Source organism: Geotrypetes seraphini, chromosome 1 (genome assembly GCF_902459505.1).
Source record: "Geotrypetes seraphini chromosome 1, aGeoSer1.1, whole genome shotgun sequence".
Classification (NCBI taxonomy): Eukaryota; Metazoa; Chordata; class Amphibia; order Gymnophiona; family Dermophiidae; genus Geotrypetes; species Geotrypetes seraphini.
The window spans coordinates 65,184,814-65,206,054 of record NC_047084.1 but is presented as its reverse complement, the minus strand read 5'-3'; the positions used below and the strand labels follow the sequence as shown (position 1 = coordinate 65,206,054).

General features: G+C 42.8%; 1 protein-coding gene across 1 annotated transcript in view; it reads left to right on the top strand.

Moving 5' to 3' along the window:
• Window positions 1–21,241, top strand: part of OSMR (oncostatin M receptor) — a 204,052-nt gene that overhangs the window by 31,501 nt on the left and 151,310 nt on the right. The window contains exons 4-5 of the mRNA XM_033932579.1: window positions 6,828–6,991; window positions 16,188–16,362. Coding sequence (XP_033788470.1) covers window positions 6,828–6,991; window positions 16,188–16,362 — 339 coding nt within the window. The remainder of the gene's footprint in view (window positions 1–6,827; window positions 6,992–16,187; window positions 16,363–21,241) is intronic.

Below are 21,241 nucleotides of genomic sequence, written 5' to 3'. Positions count from 1 at the left end.
GCCTGAGCTTTTATCCAATAAAGACACCTAAGTAGCTAGCAATATATCATTCTCACCTAGATTTGTTCCTGGAAAGATGAAAAAGGTTAGACAAACATCAAAATTGCAAATTACTATAGCTGCTAATGGTCCTATGAAATGGAGAGTTGTGGCAGATATAGGAATGAAAAGGTTAAAAGATAATCAAGAAAAGTAAAGTCTCAGAAATAAGCATTAACACAGAATAGATGTCCTAAAAGAGAAAACACTGCTCTAGACCTTCTTATACTAAGCATGCCTAAGTAGTGTCTGACGTCATAGGCACTGTTTGGACTTCTCACTAGAAAACTTTCAAATCTGATTGGGCGTGCTTTAGGTGTGATTTGGGCAAACACACCTGTCCTGACTTTTAATCGATTCCTTCCCTTCTCAAAGCTTTTACTAGAAGCCATTGTCATCTGCTTAGTCTGTAGAGGCTCTGTTACCAAATTCTAAACAAAGTTCCCTCTATAGCTCTATGCCTTAAGGCGCTGCTTTTATCTTCCATACGTCAGGGGTTCAAGTCTTGAGTGCAGTTAGCAAATATTTGATATTCATTTTTCTACCAGAAAATCTTCAAACTCTTTGGCCATTCCTTTGCTTAAACATATTTGAGCTGATCTTTAAAATGATGTGCAGCAATTCTCAGATGTCTAAAGCAGCCTGTTCTCTCTCATCCTAAACCCCCTCCCCCACCCTTACACACAGTCCTGCAGCATGAAACTACAACCAGCCAAGTTGAATATACCAACAGGAATGTCTCTAGGGTACATCTCAAAAACATGTACCTTCATTCAATACCTGTCCAAGCCCTCTGAAGTTTTAGTAAACTCTTCTATCTGTTGCCCTGTGTGGATATTGCATAGAAGGAAATCCATTCCTACCACAATGGTTTGTAGCAGAGAGAAGATGAATGTATCTGATGTACCTGCGCCTGCAAACTGCAGAATGCTGATGAAAAACAGCAAAGTCCACCACTTATGAGAGCTGTTAAAATGAGTGAAGGTGAGGGTGGGATTTGAACTGGGGAGCTTCAGAAGATGGATAAGGTGCAACAAGGCACATTAACTTGGTGAGCCACAAATGGCATCTTTTTGTCAGAGGAGAAGTTTCCTCCCATGACAGTTTGCCTGAGAAGGGAAATGTGCTGATAAAAACGGCAAAGTCCACCATCTAGACCCTCTTATGACAGCTAATAGGAAGCTGTTAGGAAGTTGTTAAAATGAGTGAAGGTGGGATTTGAACCAGGGTGCTTGAGAAGATGGACAAGGCACATTAACCTGGTGAGCCAGAAATGCTTTCTTTGTGGTGATTGTGATATCATTCCTAATCAGATGATACATAGGCAGGTCAATCAACTATGATATGAAAGGGCACTGAGATCCACCTGAGTAGAAGTTGATGTAGCTCTATGGGTTAAAGTCCTGTGCTGATCATACAGAGTTCAACACCCAGCGCATATTTTAATTGTGGCATACTACCTTGAAGATGCAGCCTGATGATCTCACAATGAGGTCAGCTTTGTGAAGCTGAAGAGCTCCATTTTGCAATGAGGGGAAATGCATGTTAAAGTCTGTATCTGTTTTTTCTCTTTTTAAGCACTGAGAAATGAAGTAATGTGTGCAATAATGATATGTTTTTCATGTTCTTTCTTTGCTTTCAAGAAAGAGCTGATTGCAGCACTGTTTGTTGAGAAAAAAAGGGGGGTTCTTTTTAAGCAGGAAAGCCAAAGGTGGTGTAAAAAACCATATTCAAACTCACTATAGGAAATATCATTACGGAAGCTGAAAGCACGCCTAACTTGCGTCTATAGGAAGTCTCCGACTAAGAAAGCTAAAACTGCATTGAAATGAAGCAAAAAGTGCACTTAGACCAGCTATTCCTTCGCCTACATTTTCCATGATGTTTAGACACCCTCTGCCGCCTAACTAGCGTCTATGTGGTGCATTTCCTTAACCATGCCCACGTTACATCCACGCCTACAAACCTAGATGTGACTATTCCCTAAATCTGCGCCTATCTCGCCTCTGTGTTCAAAGGATGCCTACAGGACGCCTAACTCCATCTAAGTCCCAATTAACGCTTGTTAAGACCCTTAAATTGCTCATTAGCCACTTAAATCAGACGCCTAAAGCACACTTAAAGTTAGGTGCAGTTTACAGAATTGGGGCCAACATGTCTGGATGATCATCCATAAGTAGACTTTCAATAATCTCCACCTTATTCCCCACAGACTGAGCATTAATCATATACACATTCAACAATTGTTCATTAGATGGAATAAAATCCATTCTTGTATCAATCATTCTCAAATACGATTGCTCTCTTGGCAACTGTTTTTTCTTACTTAATGTCCTATAAAGACCTTGCCCAATACATACAAACATGACGGCAGATAAAGGCCAAATGGCCCATCTAGACTGCCCATCCACAGTAATCATTATCTCTTTCTCTCTCTGAGAGATCCCACGTGCCTATCCCAGGCCCTCTTGAATTCAGACATAGTCTGTTTCCACCACCTCTTTCCGGAAGACTTTTCCACGCATCTACCACCCTTTCCGTAAAAAAGTATTTCCTCAGATTACACCGGAGCTTATCACCTCTTAACTTCATCCTATGCCCTCTCATTGCAGTGTTTCCTATCAAATGAAAGAGATTTGACTCGTGCATTTACATCACATAGGTATTTAAACGCCTCTATCATATCTCTCCTCTCCCGCCTTTCCTCCAAAGTATACAGATTGAGATAACATAAGAACATAACATAAGAAACGCCTTCACCGGATCAGACCCTTGGTCCATCTAATCCGGCGACCCGCACATGCGGAGGCCAAGCTAGGTGCTCCCTGTTGGAGACCCTTATTTCCCGTATCCCTCGATGTGATTTGCAAGAAAGTGTACATCCAACTTGCGCTTGAATCCCAGAATGGTAGTCTCCGCCACAACCTCCTCTGGGAGAGCATTCCAAGCGTCCACCACTCTCTGTGCGAAACAGAACTTCCTAACATTTGTCCTGGACTTGCTGCCCCTCAGTTTCAGTCTATGACCTCTTGTCCATGTCACATCTGAAAAAGTGTACATTGATGTTTCTTGGTCTATTTTGTCAAATCCTTTTAATATTTTAAAAGTCTCTATCATATCCCCTCGCAGTCTCCTCTTTTCAAGGGTGAACAGTCCCAGTTTTCCGAGGCGTTCTTTGTAGCTCAATTTTTCCATACCTTTGACTAGTTTCGTGGCTCGCTTCTGCACCTTCTCCAGCAGGGCTATATCTTTCTTAAGGTATGGAGACCAGTGTTGGACACAGTATTCCAAGTGTGGTCTGATCATTGCTCTATAAAGCGGCATTATGACGTCCTCGGATCTACTCGTGATGCCCTTCTTTATCATGCCCAGCATCCTATTTGCTTTCTTTGCCGCCGCTGCGCATTGAGCCGATGGCTTCAGGGTCCTGTCTATCAGTACCCCCAAGTCCCTTTCTTGCTCGCATTTGCCCAAGGTTACACCTAACATTCTATATTCATGTTCCTTATTTTTCCTACCCAGATGCATGACCTTGCATTTGTCTATGTTAAAATTCATCTGCCACTTTTCTGCCCATTTCTCCAGCTGGTTCAGATCCTTCTGGAGATCTCCTTTGAGAGCCAACTGCCCGACATAGTTTTGTGTCATCTGCAAACTTGATTATATTGCTTGTTGTATCCTCTTCCAGGTCATTTATAAAAATATTGAACAAGATGGGCCCAAGAACCAAGCCCTGGGGCACGCCGCTAGTTACCTTTGCCCAGTCCGAGAATTTCCCATTTACGCTTACCCTCTGCATTCTGCTTTCTAGCCACTTGCCGATCCATCTGAGTACGTCTCCTTGTATTCCATGACTTAGTAGTTTCCTCATAAGCCTTGCGTGCGGGACCTTGTCGAACGCTTTCTGGAAGTCCAAGTAAATTATGTCCACTGGGTCTCCGCTATCAGTTTGTTTGTTCACCTTCTCAAAAAATTGAAGTAAATTTGTCAAACATGATTTCCCCTTCCTGAAGCCGTGTTTTTTTTTTTTAAATTTCTTCCTCTATCATCACTCTCACTCATCCTGCAACAATTTTCCTTCCTTCCCTCCCCCATTCCCACTCACAACTAATATGCTCTCTCCCCATGCACAATCTCACCTTCCCCCCCCCGCATGTAGCACCTTTCCTTCCCCTTCTTCAAGTCCAGCAGCTCCTTTCCCTTCCCCTCCTGCCAGATCCAGCAGCACCTCTTCTCCCTTCCCTTGCCCTCCCCCTTGTCCAGAAGCACCTTTCCTTCTCCCTATGTCCAGCAGTACCCCTTCTCCCTTCATCTTTAAATCTGTCCCCACACACCATTTTAGTAGCCTTCCTCTGGACCGACTCCATCCTTTTGATATCTTTTTGAAGGCGCGGCCTCCAGAATTGTACACAGTATTCTAAATGAGGTCTCACCAGAGTCTTATGCAGAGGCTTCAATACCTCCTTTTTCCTACTCTCCCTATGCAACCTAGCATACTTCTAGCTTTCGCTGTCATCTTTTCAACCTGTTTGGCCACCTTAAGATCATCACATACAATCACACCCAAGTCCCGTTCTTCCGTCGTGCACATCTTCACCCCCTAATCTGTACTGTTCCCTGCAACCCAAATGCATGACTTTGCATTTCTTAGCATTAAATTTTAGCTGCCAAATTTCAGCCCATTCTTCAAGCCTCACTAGGAATATAACCCATTTTCAATTCCTAACTAAAAAACAAAAACAGATAAATTCCCTGCCTTAGTCCTTTGAAGGAGCGCACAAAGGAGCAAGAAACCTATGCTTAAAAACCTATTTGGATCGCAACAGCAACATACTCAATCAAAATATGACAGTAAAATATCACAGATATAAACCAAGGGTGTCAAAGTCCCTCCTCGAGGGCCGCAATCCAGTTGGGTTTTCAGGATTTCCCCAATGAATATGCATGAGATCTATTTGCATGCACTGCTTTCATTGTATGCTAATAGATCTCATGCATATTCATTGGGGAAATCCTGAAAACCCGACTGGATTGCGGCCCTCAAGGAAGGACTTTGACACCCCTGTCCTAAACACATTATATCAGGTGCCAGCTGTAAACAAATTAACCCCCCCTTTTACAAAATCGTGAAAGTAGTTTTTAATGCTGGCTGGCGCACTGAATTCTCTGCACTTCTCCCAACACTCATAGAGTTCTTATGAGTGTCGGAAGTAAAGCAGAGCATTCAGTGCGCCGGCCTGTGCTAAAAGCCACTTTCATGGTTTTGTAAAAGGAGGGGGTGAGATGACAAAAAGGTTTTAACAAATAAATGAGTCTTTAACGTTTTCTTACCAAGTTGCTTCACAGTCTAAGGGCTCCTGGTAATGCATTCCACAAATGTGGACTGGCAACAGAGATCACAGAGAATCATATAGTTGACTTCTCTCCGTGTTGCAACAATCTCATAGCAGATTTAGATTGCAAACAGATGCTCGGTACGTATTTCTTCAAAGAATGGACTAAATACTAAGAGGAATGGCCGTACACAACCTGATTCTCTGAGGAGTTCTCATCATCCCCCAGCAGTTCATTCTGAACCTCATAACTGTAGGCGATCTGTGACCTTTTAAAATTAGCTTCCAGTTGGTAATGCTGGTAATGCCTAATCCTGTTACTGTACATTCCTCGATTCTGAGCAGGGATCTCTTAGATTTCCAGGCCCATCTGTTCAAAAAGCTCTCTGGCTTCCTCTAGCTGTTTCTCCATAATTGCCACTATTCGTTTCTTCTCATCTCCCAATAGTTTGGGGATCCATGTGACCTTGCCGGTGACGTCGGCACTGCACATTCCTGCGATTATGCTGATCATCTTTGCTCATGTTATAGTCTGAACTTTCACATTGAACTTGGATAACACCTGGTGAATGCAGGTCCCTCATCCCCTAGCTTAAGTGACACCTGGTGTTGCCAGGTACCTCCTCTCCTGACCTGTAAGGTGCTTTGTGGAATATGACTTGAGGCAGAATTTATTGGAACGTCTGTGTGGCCAGTCTTTTGAAAAGCAGTTTGTATTTACTCTTCTGCTTCTAATTTTACTTCAGCTATGTCTCTATTTTTTCATTCTTTTTTCTTGCTTTCTGGTGGACATTAAGCTTCCAAGGCTGTAATTTCAGTGTATTTTGAGTTTCTAATTAATGGTATATGACAAGAAGCTACCTTGCACTGAGCTCCTTGTCCTCTGTGAATACAACATGCTCATTATTCTTATTTTATGCTGTTTCTGCATTTTCCAGTATTTTTATGCTTCAGCTTGGCAGTTTATTTTTTGCTTCCTGAGTGTTTATCAGGAGAACTGCTTTTATTTTACCTGCTGACAGCTACCTCAAAGTACTGGTAGTTTTCTGTTCAACAGAGCAACAGGTTGCCTCCCAGTCTTTGGTGAGCATAATTTTGTTAATTTTACTTGGTTCTGGCTTATTTCTTGGCCTAAGCTCTCTATCATATCTCCCGCCTTTCCTCCAAAGTATACAGATTGAGATCTTTAAGGGCTCCTTTTATTAAGGTGCGCTAGCATTTTTAGCATGCGCTGCATTGCTGCGCGCACTAACTTGCGCTACGCGCCACAAACTAACACCAGCTCAATGCTGGCATTAGACAGTGTCTTATTTTTGGGGAAACACGGTATGAACGAACTGTTATCAGCCTATTGTATCACAGTAATGGTAAGTAGAGAATAAATGGCTAAAATTATAGGCTAGTTCTGGCTTTTCTGTTATATAACAAGTAAGATTTTAAATTGTTTTTTTCTAGAACCTGTTGTAGTGCCACCTTTGAATCTTAAGGTCTCTAATGATTCTTTTCAAGAACATTTGTTTCTGGAGTGGAATGTAACTGACTGGGGTTATGAATCTGAATTAAAAATGCTGTTTCAGATTCAAGTCAGTCAGACTGAAGAGAGGAACATTATATGGATGGTAAGTGCTCCTTGTAAATTTTGGAAATTATCTGTATCAATGCAAATCATAAAACTAGTACGGTTTACATTTGTTCAGGGCTATTTGTGTGTATAATAGTTATAATTTTGTAATTCATAATTTTCATTTCAGAAACCATGTGTCAGTTTTGGTAACAGTATAGTTGTAAAAGCACGATAAATAAATTTACTGTCCGGTTTGTTGTTTGAAGCTGTTTCAGTTTCTGTTTACTCATTCCAGCGGTTCCAAAATTGTAGGTTGCTACATACTCATTAGTGAGTCAGAATGATTTGCAAGGGGGAATGCAAGATATAAAACAAATAAAAAAAAAAAACCCTCAACCATGAGGAAAGCCAGAAGCATATGTAAGTCCCTTGTACTGGGGATTATTGGGTTCAGGCAAATCATGAAATTTATATACTTGGGTGAGGTTCTAGGAAAGAGGCTGAGTAAAGCTCTGCCCTACTTAGGAGTGCAGAAACCTCTAGAGGCTTCACCAGTATATTGTGGTTGACTCTTTTCTTACCATAATTATTTTGGAAAAAGGATTGATAGCAGTAAACAGTAATAGGAGTCGCCATTTGTTGGGAAAACTGGGACACATAAAGCTAGATTCAGTAAATGACACTCAAAAATTGGCACTGAAAAAAAATCAACGCTCAACACTAGCCTATAATGGGCACCCAGAGATGAACATTCACTATCGAATAGCATTGAGTGCTGATTTTGTTGCCCACATTTGAGTGTAATTCCCGGCATCCAATTTGGGCCCACATCCTTGGTATTCTATAACACTATGCACAGATTTTAGGATGCTCCCAGCCTGCCCATGCACTTCTCATAGCCACCCCGCCACCCCTTTTTCGGGTTGCACATCTAGGATTTTGGCATAGATCGTTATAGAATAGCACAAAGCAAAATGTATGCCTAATTTTAAATTGATTCTGATTTAGTGCCAATTGATACTAATTGACTCCCTAGCCAATTTAATTGGGTATATATCTTGGATTTATATCAGGCATATATTGATTTAATTGCCTATTTAAGGAATTTGAGGTCGTTTTTTCCTCCTTATGTTAGACATACAGTCAGCATTTGGATGACTTATGTTTGATATTTTGATAAGTATATAGTTTAGTAAATGTTGGCTGCCATATATAAGCCGGGAGATAAATAAAAAGTCTAGAGGGTTTTTTTGGGGGGTGGGGATTTGTCTTTTGATTAAGCCTCCTGTCTACTGCACTGTTAATGTAAGGTGAGCTTTTGACTGGCTAGCCCATTCAGTGCAAATGGAAAGAGCAGACATGTTGTAAAAGAAGTGAAGCTCTTCAACTGTTGCAATCATTCCTGGTAGAACCTGAACCGGGAACAGAACATTGCCACTACCTTTATAGGAGAAGGAGAAGAACAGTGAGAAAGAAGTTCAGTCTGAAGAAGCAACAAGGGAACTTGAATCCCAGAACATCTACAAATATGAAATAACCAGCAGCAGACTTCCATCTGAGGAAGGATTCCAAACACCAAGATAGCCCTACTAAAAGATTAAGGAATTAGAAGAACATACCTTCTGGGAGAGGGGCCCCAGATAAAGCAAGGCTGCATGAACACTCCCAGAGGTTTCCCCAAGATGGCCTACTAAAAGATTGTGTTAAAATATATTTCTATGAGGATAAGCAGGACATTCACACAAACCACTTTAAAAGGTGGAACAAAACTTTTATTATTTTCCAGACCTGAGCCTGTTTCTTCACAGGCTCAGGGAAGGCAAAACAATGTCATAATTCATAGAGCATTAATTCAGTTTCACACTTCAGTCTTTATTTGTCGCAGGACTTTATTCTGTCCCAACACTGAGTTCCATAATATATTCAGTATATGAGGTTGGCTTACCATAGCCAAGCAGAGACCAGTCACCCCTGGATATTCTTATACACTTTAGTCCTTTCCAAGGCTCTCTCTCAGCCTACAGCTAGGAAAGGTGGAAGTCTCTCTCTCCCTTGGGGATCTCTCTCTCAGGGACCTCTCTGAATGATTCTGAGCTAGGCAGATATCTTTCTCCCTGCCTGAGTCCTACCACTTCTGACTCAGCAGAGCTGCATTATTTCCTTAATGGGTTTCAGCACTGAGCTGCAAAGCTCAGTGCTTTCTTGTACAGGTAGTTCCTACAGATTGTCTAATGCTCCCTGCTGCTCAGGTGTATAACTGCAGTTTCAGTGAGGGAAAACCCCTGAATTTCTCAAAGTGACGTTATCCAACATTCAACAAGAGTCTCAAAGCCAGTGGCAGCACCAAATCACACGTGTATGGACATTTAAAACCATAGGGCTAACTCTGGAAGTGGTGCCTGCTGCGGCAAGTGCCTATAAAATGGGCACCTGCCGCATGTCAATCACAGATAGGCACCATTTCCAGAATCACAGCTACCATAGACTCTTGGCACTGGAAATGTAGGCCAAGAGCCTACATTTCTGGTGCCCAGGTGCATCAGAGAATCGTACATAGTGACGCCTAGTGAAGCCAAATTCTGGCATTGCCCCTAACTATGCCTGCTTCCACATTAGGTGTCACTAGGCATTGCTATGTGTCAGAGATGTAGGTGCTGGTTGCGGAAGATAATTAACACCTTGTTTTCTATGTTAATTGTTTTGTAATAGACTTTTAATGGTGCATTCAATTATCGCACTACTTAATGCTGATTTTAAAAAATTAAGTTAGGCGCCAGTAGGCAAGCTTCAGACGCCTACCACTGCCTAACTTTAGGCAGCCTTTGCAGAATTTCCTACATGGAGAGGCATTTTCAATAGGACATCTAAGTCTGAGTTTGGACATTTTGAGAAAGACGTACAGAAATCCAGTAGAGATAAGGTTCATTTTCAAAACCACAAGACATCTATCTTTTTTTTTTTTTTTTTTTTAAATGACTTATGTAGATGTTTTAGCCCTTAGTACTGGTACGTCTGTCTTTTTGGGCCAAAGACATCCACATGAAAAATGCACAAAAGCAAGCTTCTCGGACATTCAAGCAGCCAGCATTCATAGCAAACTGTTCATAGACAGCTGAGCACAGCAGAGGGGCACTCTAAGAGGTACTGTAATGAATGTCACATAAAAAGTCCAAGGTACACATCATTATAACCTGCTTATATTGTATGGTGAGCCCTCCAAAACCCACCCAAAACTTACTGTACCAACCTGAACACCACAACAGTAGCCCTTATGCCTGCAGGTGTCATTTTATGTAGGTACAGTAGGTTTTGGATAGCTCACCATATAAGCAAGCTATAGTGACATCTGACCTGGGACTTTTAGATTCAAACAATTTTTATTGATGCAAACACAGCAAATACAACACCAGCACACCCCAAAGGTGCACAGTACAAATAATAATACATCATATACAATAATAGAACAAGCATATACAATAAAAGAGTAACATCAACCAAACTCCCTCACCTTCCTTCTCTACATAGGGCAAGTGAGATTAATGAGGGTAGAAAGGTACTCCAAAGCCCTGTACTCTTATGAACCCCAAAAATGTCAAACCACCCTTTCCCCCCACCTGAGCCACTTATCCTATCTTTGACTAATTGCTAGCATAAATATCCCGAATTAGGGGGTCCAATGTAAGCACAAACAACGACGGCGATAAGGGGCAACCCTGTCTCGTCCCCCTAGAAATCAGGAACCTGTCCATTTCGAAATCTTTCAACACTATTCTAGCCTGTGGAAAAGCATACAATGTTCACACCGCCGATACAAAAAAAAACCATCAAAACCATAGGCCGCTAAAGTATCATAAAGAAAATCCCACCTCGCCTGTCAAACGCCTTTTCGGCATCAAAACTAACCAGCACAGATGAGAAATTGCTCGCCACCCGCTGTTCCAAAGACAGCAACAATTTTCTTACATTTTTAGCTATAGTTCGTCCTTTCATAAATCCCACCTGAGCTTCGTGTATAAGGGAGGGAAGCACAGCAGCCATCCATTTTGCCATGATTTTCGCTAACAATTTAACCTCCGTATTCAATAAGGAAATAGGTCGATAGGAACCTGCTTGTTCAGGGTCTTTATGCGGTTTAGGCAACAGCAAGATGCGTGCCGTGTTCATACCCTCCGGTAAAGCCTCTGCACCAACCATGACAGTAAACATCTGAGCAAGTGGCTGAATGATCTCCTCACCTAAGAGCTTATAAAATTCAATGCGCATGCCATCCTCGCCCGACGCCTTCAACAAAGGACTATTCCCTATTGCCCAATACACTTCCTCTGGTGTTATTGGTGCTTTCAAACGCTCCCTGTATGTCTAAGAGATACGAGGCAACGCTATTCCATCCAGATAGGGCCCCGCCGTTACACCCGCCTCCGACGGGGAGGCATAAAGATTCTTAAAATAGTGAAAAAATATATCTCTGATCTCCGGGTCAGTTGTAACTCTCTTCCCCTGCTCATTCCTCAGAGCCTGAACCCTACGTGGACCCGTCCTGGTAGAAACCAGTCAAGCCAGTAGCTTCCCCCCCCCCTTATTCCCGTATCTATAAAGCTGGTACTTATAATAAGCAAAAGATTTACTCGCCCGCTGATGTAGTAGAGAATTAAGGGCCACTTGTTTGTGCATGAGATCACCAGACTGGCCATACCGCCTCCGGGCCTTAGCAACATCCTTCTCTAAACGCAGAATTTCCCTATCTCTAGCTTTCTTAAGATGACTACTATAACTAAGGGTATCCCCCCTCAACACCGCCTTCACCGCTTCCCAAAATAAGATGGGGTCCCCTTCCGCATGAGCATATGTTGTTTGTATTCATTCCATGTTTTCAACAACCGTTCCCTATAGTTCGAATCTTTATACAATGCAAGCGGAAATACCCACGCCACTTCCCCAGGCATGATCAGAAATTGTATAAGGAACTATCTCAGCCTGCTTCAGCTTTCGAAACACCTGTTCCGTCACCCAAATATAATCTATGCGAGACTGCGTACCGTGTGCCCGGGACATATGAGTATAATACCTCTCAGTGCCATGTAATACCCTCCAGGAGTCGATTAATTCCAGGTTATCACTAAATTTTTGGAGTTCCCTTTCCCTTGCTCGACATAGGGCACCCCCCGGTCCCGTGCAATCCAAACTAGAATCACAAACAGCATTAAAGTCTCCCCCTACAATCAGGGAGACCTGGGCATAGGGCAACAACAAACTGGTCAATTTAGCATAAAATGCCAAATCATTTTCATTAGGAGCATAGGCACAGCAAAATACCATGTCCTGCTGCGTGATCACCCCTCGACAAAGCACATATCTGCCCTTCCCATCTCTAGCCAAAATTTGTAAGTTATCTAGGATACCCTTACGGAACAGAATCGTTACTCCCCTTTGTTTCCCCAATGCAGAAGCTGCAACACACTCCCCCACTCACCATTGCTTCAATTTCATATGTTCAAGATCAGACAAATGAGTCTCCTGGAGATAAGGCCACATCCACCTTATGACGCTGTAAGTGTTGTAAAATTTTTGAATGCTTAATGGGGGAATTTATCCCCATATGTTCCACTCAAATCAGAACCCTACACGGAAATAGATACACACTCTGCAACACTAAAAGGCCTTAATCACGTAAATAAATCATCCACACAGCACAACATAGAGCAGCAGGAAAAAAAGAAGAAAGAAGTGGAGAAAAAGCCTCAGTTCTACCTCATTTGGCAAAAAACTCCACTTCTTCAAAATAAACACTCCTGCATATGAACAAAAAATGTAGAAAAAAGCACTGTGATAGCCTGCAGAGTGATATCAAACAGCACGCCGGGGCACACCGCCCCAAATCGTGATATTGTGGGCAAGTGAGCACTGTAGCACTACGGTCCAGAATATTGCAAAAGAGGCAGATGAAAAAGAAGAAACCACTTAGCCGTGGACCGTCTTTGTCACATCAATCTGTTGGAACTCAGAGCGATTTTCAATGCTTTCAAAGCCTTTCAACACCTTCTTCACGACAACGTAGTCCTTGTCCGGACGGACAACCAAGTCGCCATGTACTATGTCAACAAAGAGGGAGGTACGGGATCTCACTCCCTTTGTCAAGAAGCTCTGAAGCTGTGGGATTGGGCAATCCATCAGAACATCTTTCTCAGAGCTGTATACATTCAAGGTCAGCACAACTGTCTGGTGGATAAATTGAGTTGTCTTCTGCAACCTCACGAATGGACACTCAATTCCTCGCCTCTCCATCACGTGTTTGCTCAATGGGGGAACCCCTCAGATAGACCTCTTTGCGTCTCCCCTCAACAACAAACTGCCTCAGTTCTGCTCCCTGATTTACTCTCCCCAGTGTTTCGAGGCAGATGATTTCCTCCTGTACTGGACGGGTCAGTTTCTCTATGCCTTCCCTCCATTCCCTCTGATTCTCAAGACTCTTGTCAAACTCAAGACAGAACATGCCACCATGATTCTGATAGCTCCTCGGTGGCCCAGACAACCGTGGTGCTCTCTTCTACTTCAACTCAGCACCAGGGAGCCTCTACTTCTACCAGTTTTTCCCTCTCTGCTTACTCAGAGTCAAGGATCCTTACTTCATTTCAATCTGCAGTCTCTACACTTAACAGCTTGGTACCTTTCAACCTAACTGACTCTACATTTTTCTCAATCTGTACAGGACATTTTGGTAGCTTCCAGAAAGCCGTCCACTAGGCAGTGTTATGGCCAGAAATGGACTAGATTTTTCTACTTGATGTTCTACTCGCCAAATGGAGCCAATGTCTACATCCTTGGCTTCGGTTTTGGATTATTTACTTCACTTATCACAATCTGGACTCCAGTCTACGTCTATCCGAGTCCATCTCAGTGCGATTGCTGCTTTTCATCAGCCTCTTGATTTGAAACCTCTGTCTGCACACCCTGTGGTTTCCCGCTTCATGAAAGGACTTTTTAATGTAAATCTACCACTCAAACCATCTCCAGTGGTCTGGGATCTCAATGTTGTCCTGGCTCAATTGATGAAGCCTCCATTTGAACCAATTGATAAGGCTCATCTCAAGTATCTTACTTGGAAAGTGGTGTTCCTGATTGCCCTCACGTCTGCTCGAAGAGTCAGTGAGTTACAAGCCTTGGTTGCGGATCCACCTTTCACAATCTTCCACCATGACAAAGTGGTCCTTCGTACTCATCCAAAATTCTTGCCTAAAGTTGTCTCAGAATTTCACATTAATCAATCTATTGGTCTTCCAGTATTTTTTCCAAAGCCTCATTCTCACCCTGGAGAAGTGGCGCTCCATACTTTGGACTGTAAATATGCCTTGGCTTTCTACTTGCAACTCACTCAACCTCACAGAACAGCCCCACAACTTTTCATCTCCTTTGATCCAAATAAGTTGGGGCTTGCATCTCTTTCTGCTATGCTCAGGCTGGTCTCCCTCTTCAGGGTCGAATCATGGGCCACAGAGTTCGAGCAATGGCGGCTACAGAGTTCGAGCAATAGCTTTCCTCAGATCAACTCCTATTGAGGAAATCTGCAAGGCTGCCCTTGGTCCTCGGTTCATACATTCACCTCTCATTACTGTCTGGATACTTTCTCCAGAAGGGATGGCCATTTTGGCCATTTTGTTTTACAAAATCCTTTTTCTTAACTTGCCAACTCTCCCTCCATCCTACTATGCTTAGCTTAGAGGTCACTCACTGTTGAGAATAGGCTGCCTGCTTGTCCTGGGATAAAGCACAGTTACTTACCGTAACAGTTGTTATCCAGGGACAGCAGGCAGATATTCTCACAACCCCTCCTCCCCTGATTGGCTTCTTAGCTAGTTATCTGAACTGAGGTACCTCACAGGAGACGCGCGCCCTGACTCGGGTGGGAAGGCACTCGCGCATGCGCAGTGCAGCACTCGTAAGCTTTTACAAAAGATCTTCAAGCAAGTCTGCTTGTGAGGCTGTCCACTGCGGGGCTCCGTTGGTGACGTCATCCACTGTTGAGAATATCTGCCTGCTGCCTTGGATAATAACTGTTACGGTAAGTAACTGTGCTTTCTGCAGTGTGTTCTTTTTCAACTGTCCCTTCTCCCACCACTCACTGCCCAGCTTGCCACATACCAAGTTGCTTTAACCCCCGGAAACCTTCACCATGCTTATCCAGCGCCTTCTACATGAGGTCCGCCTTTCTTTCACCTCACGCAGGCAGGAGAAATGTAAACTCAGGATCCACATGCACACCAGTGAGCCTTTGATCTGTTGCCTGTTTGCCTTCAATAGCAATCCATCTTCAAACCCTTTTTTTAGACACTCGGCCCCCAGGAAGCCCAGAGGGTTCAGCCGTCACCGGCACCCAATAAAAAGATGACAAGCCACCGCCGACATGAGGGGCATTGAGGCTGCTTGGAGTATAAGACAGAGCCTCAGTTTTAGGCTGCCATCTTCTTGGTGATGTCACTTCCTCCAACCTGGGACTTTTAATGTAACGTTCATTGCAGTAACCCTTAGAGTGCCCCTCTGCTCTGCTGTGGAGATGTATATGAGTCATGTGAATCTGTAAGACAGGTTGGAAAGTACTGGGTTTTTTCACATATTTTGGGTAGTGGGAGGGGGTTGGTGGCCACTGGAGGAGTAAAGGGGGGGTCAAGCCTTAATCTCTCCAGTGGTCATCTGGTTAGTTTGGGCACCTTTATGATTCTTATTCGTTTTTAAAACAGGTATAGCTCCATACATCTAAATCTTGCCCCGGACGTTTTGTTAATCCTGCAGAACGTCTAAATCTTAAGCCCACCCTAAACACGCCCAAAACACACCGTTAAGATTTAAATGCACTGGAGAGAAAGTGACCAGAAAGACGTCTAGAAAGTCTGTTTTGAGAATGCCCACTTGGATATTTTGACTAGTCAGACAAGATGTCCCAAGTGCTGGTTTATGCTGTATTTTGGACGTCTCTCTTTTTTGAAAATGAGCCCATAGTGTTTAAATATAAGTGATGGCATGGTGGCATATTCCAAGCAAAGTCTTCATTCACCCTCATAGATTTTTTAATAAAACAAGATTCAGTACTGAGGGGATTTGCATATGACATACGGTATGAACTGTAATGCACTCTGTCCTAATGTTGCTAAATCTGTCTCTTCACATAAGAATAATCTACTGCACAGTGTACTTTTTTTTTAATCATTCAAGGAACATACTGAGTCTTGTACTGAAATTACTATCATACTATTTTGTAGGGCAACTACAGCACAATGCTTTCAAAGTCGGATAAAGGTCTGAGATGGAATTGGCATTCAGATCTTCCTCTGCAGTGTACATCCCACTCAGTCAGAATCAGGAGTGCAGTAGATGATCCCAGGTTTCCTACAAATAAAGTCTGGAGTGAGTGGACCTCTTGGAAGACTCTTTTAGGTTAGCAATATTTTCATGTGTCCTTTTTCACAGTGTCCTATTTTCAACAGTATTCTAGAAACACTAGTTGAAAATAAACAGGTCAGTACTGAAATGCTGTGGTCCACGTTTGTTTTACCTGCTAGTTGGTGTTTAAATTGTCCATGTATATTCAGCACAGCTATCTGCAGAAGTGGTGGCATTGAACATATGTTCGAGAGTCAGTGACAACTAGCACTAGCAATATGGATAGTGGCAATATTGAGTCACTATCTGGAAAGTTGTGCAGTTCTCAATGAGATCAACCATATTTATATAGTTATCCAAATAGCTGCTTTATTTTGTTGACCATCTGATATAAAGACACATTTCAGTCTGTCCTTGTTATGCCTCAGCACTATTAAAATATCACCGTCTGGATAATGCCAACACTTGCCATACAATGACTGCGACTATGTAGACAAATGTTTTTTGAATATGGGGCTGAAGGTGTTTTACAGTTAATGCTGTAGTGCATTTAACTTTAATTTGTAATGATGGGGGTGGCTAAGCAGCTTTCAAAACCCCCGCGGTGCTCCTTGTGACCCTGGACAAGTCACTCAGTCCTCCATAGCCCCAGGTACGTTAGATAGATTATGAGCCCACCAGGACAGAGAGGGAAAAATACTCAAATACCTGATTGTAAAACCGCTTGATAACCTTGATAGGCGGTATATAAAAACCTAATAAACTTGAAACTTGTACTACAACCTGCATTTAACTTTAATTTGTAATGATGGGGGTGGCTAAGCAGCTTTCAAAAACTACACAGGCCAACACAAAAAAATGTTCTTGGTGCTTTGGGCTTTTTGACCTGTTCCTGGAACTATTTGGGGAGCTACTTCAGAAAATTGCAATGGATAGATCACATCAGCTCTAGTTTCTTAGATATGGTTGAATTTATTAATTTTTTTACCACTATTTAAAAGATATCTTCTGTAGAGCCAAACATGAACATTGGGCAAAAAAAATTTGGCCTCCTTGGGAATATATGGTGGTTGGTAGCACGAGATCGAATCATACTGCCACCACTACATGTAAAGCTAGGCCTGATGAAACAATTTGTAAAGGCTTTGAATAAAGATGGTTCGTGCATTTAATACATGGCACATATGTTACCTGTACTTACCATGGAAAAACTGAAGGCAGGAATTTTTGATGGTTTACAGATCAGACAACTTATAAATGACCCACATTTCATAGCATCAATGATTGAAATCAAATCATGTGCCTGGTCTTCATTTGTTCTTGTGAAAGACTTTCTTGGCAACAAGAAAGCTGACAACTACACACAATTAGTAGAGGATATGCTCTTTCATTTCAACAGGCTTGGCTGTAACATGAGTGTTAAAGTCCATTATCTGCACAGTCACTTAAATCGCTTTCCAGAGAACCTTGGTGATTTAAGCGAAGAGCAAAGTGAAAGATTTCACCAAGACATAAAAACAATGGAAGCCAGCCAGGAAGATGGGATACACACATGATGGCAGACTATTGTTGAAATCTAATGCGGGATTGTCCTGGCAGATCCCACTCTCAGAAGTCTTACAAAAGGAGCTTCTTGTGTGTCGAATGACTGGAAAGTTTGTATCATAAACTTGTGCTTTTGGTATGAAATAAGTAGATTTTCATGTTGTACACTTTTCTTTTAATATTTAATATGTTTCCTTCATGCTTAAAAGATATTAATTTAAACACTACATTAAAATATCCTGATTTTTTAATGGGCGAGCAGAGGGAAGAGTGGTATATGGCACATGTTCTGTATCTCAAAAACTAGAGCTGATAGGCAAAAACTGGTGCCATTTTTGGAATCAGCAGGTCAAATATACCCAGAAACAGGTCTTAACATTTGAGGCACCAAAATAAGTGTTGACCAGTGCTATTATTCTAGTATATACAGCACTAAGGAACAAAATACAAATTAAAGTGGAAAAAAAACCCTTAGATGCGATTTTTATATTGCCAACTTGACCATTATCTGAGACATATTTTGCAAATATGTTTAATAGATTTTTAGATGTTATAGGCACCAAAGTAGTTTACAGGCTGAAATGAATGGAAGCAACACCAGGATTATAAATTGAAAGTATAGATAGAAAAACCTTTAGCATGGTTGCAGGAAAAAGACTCAACGTCCAAATAGAGGTAAGAAGTAGAGGAAGGCTACTAAAATGGTCGGTGGTCTTCAGCATAAGGCATATGGAGACAGACTTAAAGATCGCAATATGTATACTTTTGAGGAAAGGGGAGATAGGAAAGATATCATAGAGATGTTTAAATACTTATGCGGCATAATTGCGCATGAGGCAAGTCTCTTTCAATTCAGAGGAAGTTCTGGAATGAAGGGGCATAGGATGAAGGTGAAAAGGAATAGATTCAGAAGTAACCTCAGAGAATACTTTTTTATGGAAAGGGTGGTGAATACTTGAAATGGCCTCCCGGTGGAGGTGGTGAAGACAAAGGGACAATTGGGATGCACGTTTTTAGAAAAAATCTACCTGAGGCAAGTGGCCTACATTGTGCATTTTTGTGGGTCTAGGGAGACACATAGGAACACCTAAGCTCACCCAAGGCTGTGCCATTTTTCATCCAGAAGTGGCCTTGGGCAAGTTTATGTGGCCCTAGGCATTTCCCTAGAGCTGCAACAGATGTCGAAAATGTAGGCCATTAAAATGCTGGCCTACATTTCAAATAGATGTGGCCGCTGAGCTGATCACTGCTGTGATCAGCTCAGCAGCTGCGGCAGGGAACCCTCAAACCCCACTGTAAGTCAGCCGGCAGGAGCGATACTCACTCCATTCTGCCACCACCTCCAAACCCCCCGACATTGTCCCTGGCACGAGGGATGCCCAATTCCTCCTGCTACCAATCTCAAACCCCCACCCGACACTGTCCCCAGCAGGATGGATGCTCAATTCCTCCTGCTGGAACCCAGGACCCCCCCTAAACTGCGATAGGCAGGAGGGATGCCCACTCCCTTCTGCCAGCAGCCCCACGAACCCATGATCTACCCAATTGACCCTCCCCCCAGACTCAAACCCGCCACCCTGGCACCCCCTCAGACCTGAAACTCCACCCAAACCCCCCTCCACCACCACCACCACCACTGTACCTTTTGTAGTAAGGTGGGCCAGAGGAATGCCTACTCCTTCCAGCCACCAGGCCCGCTGCTTCACAATGGCATGCCTTCCCCTTTCTAGTGCATCCTGGGATGCACCAGGGAGGGGCCTAAGACTCTGGCCAGATACCAAAGGCCATGGGCGTGGCCTTTGATATCTGGCCAATCAGAGTCTTGGGCCATGCCCAGTGTACCCAAACCCTTCACTTCCTACGGGCTTCATTGCGTTTACAGTGGCAGCATCACTTCCATAGCTTTGTAAAAGAGACCCTAAGTAATTTGTGTGTGATTTTCAGAGGGCTGTACTTGATAAGTTTGCAATTAAGTCTGTTTTGCTCACAATAAAAAAAAAAAAAATTAATTTCTTGCTTTATTTCTTGTAATTTTGTGAACTGAATAAGAACTAAAATTTTTGGGAGTGATGGCCTGAAATATCACTAGTATTGAGTTGATCTTTGGTTTTCTGTGTGCAATGCAGAACCTAGCATGCATCACAAGTTGTACTTTTATTGATGTTCTTTCAATCAAAATGAGTTAGAACTCACTCCCCCCCCCCCCACACACACATACTCTCTATTCTTAAAATGTTTATTTGCAATGCTTTAGGCCCATAAAATTGCATGCTTTTCAAAAAATTTGTCAAATGAGCTAACAAAAATCTTATAAACCCTCCCTCAAAACCCATCGCTCATACTAGTCTTCAGTGCATGTAAGCTCACTCTATCTATCAACTTTGTAAACCGCCTAGAATTGAAAGGTAGTGGCGGGATAGAAAACACTAATGTAATGTAGAAACATAGAAACAAGCAGCAGAAAAGGGCTATAGCCCACCAAGTCTGCCCATTCCAAGTATCCCCTCCCCTGAATTTATTCCCTTAAAGATCCCACGTGAGTATCCCATTTTCTCTTAAAATCCGTCACGCTGCTGGCCTTTATCACCTGGAGTGGGAGTCTGTTCCAATGATCCACTACTCTTTCAGTGAAGAAGTACTTCCTGGAGTCGCCAGCCTGATTTTCAGCGGATGCCCTCTGGTGGTCGAGGGTCCCATGAGCCAGAAGATATCATCTTCTGACTCGATGCGTCCCATGATGTACTTATATGTTTCAATCATATCTCCCCGTTCTCTTCTTTCCTCAAGTGAGTACAGCTGCAATTTTTTTAATCTTTCTTCATACGTGAGATCCTTGAGCCCCCAACACCATCCTGTAATGTAATCCCAAAATGCATTGGGTGGAGACAGGAGGAATTGGGCATCCCTCCTGCCTCTGCCACTCAGTTGATTGCAGCTGGGAGATTCCCTTGCTTCAATCAGCTCAGCGGCAACGTGATTCTCTAACTGGCGCCTATGACATGGGCACCGGTTAGAGAATCGGGGTGGTTAGGCGGGGTTAGGCATCTGTCCCTTAGGGCAGAAGCGATTCTGTATAGGGCGCCAGTGTGTGATTCTCAGCTACTTCTTAGGCGGCTGCAGAAACCGACGTTCTATACAGAATTTCCCCAAAAAAGGGTATCTGAATTCAAGACAGCTTAGTACGTAGGATCTCTAAGGGAGAGGAGGGGATAGTGGAAATCAAGGTTGGGCAGACTTGATTAATGAAAGAGCATACTTATAGCAACAGACATTTGAAGCGTGCTTTGCTAAACATGTAAGAATTTGCACAGATAAGAAAGTAGGATTAAGTATGCCATTGTACATGTTATAGAAGATTTGATGCTATTTCTGCCCTGGTTGATAGATT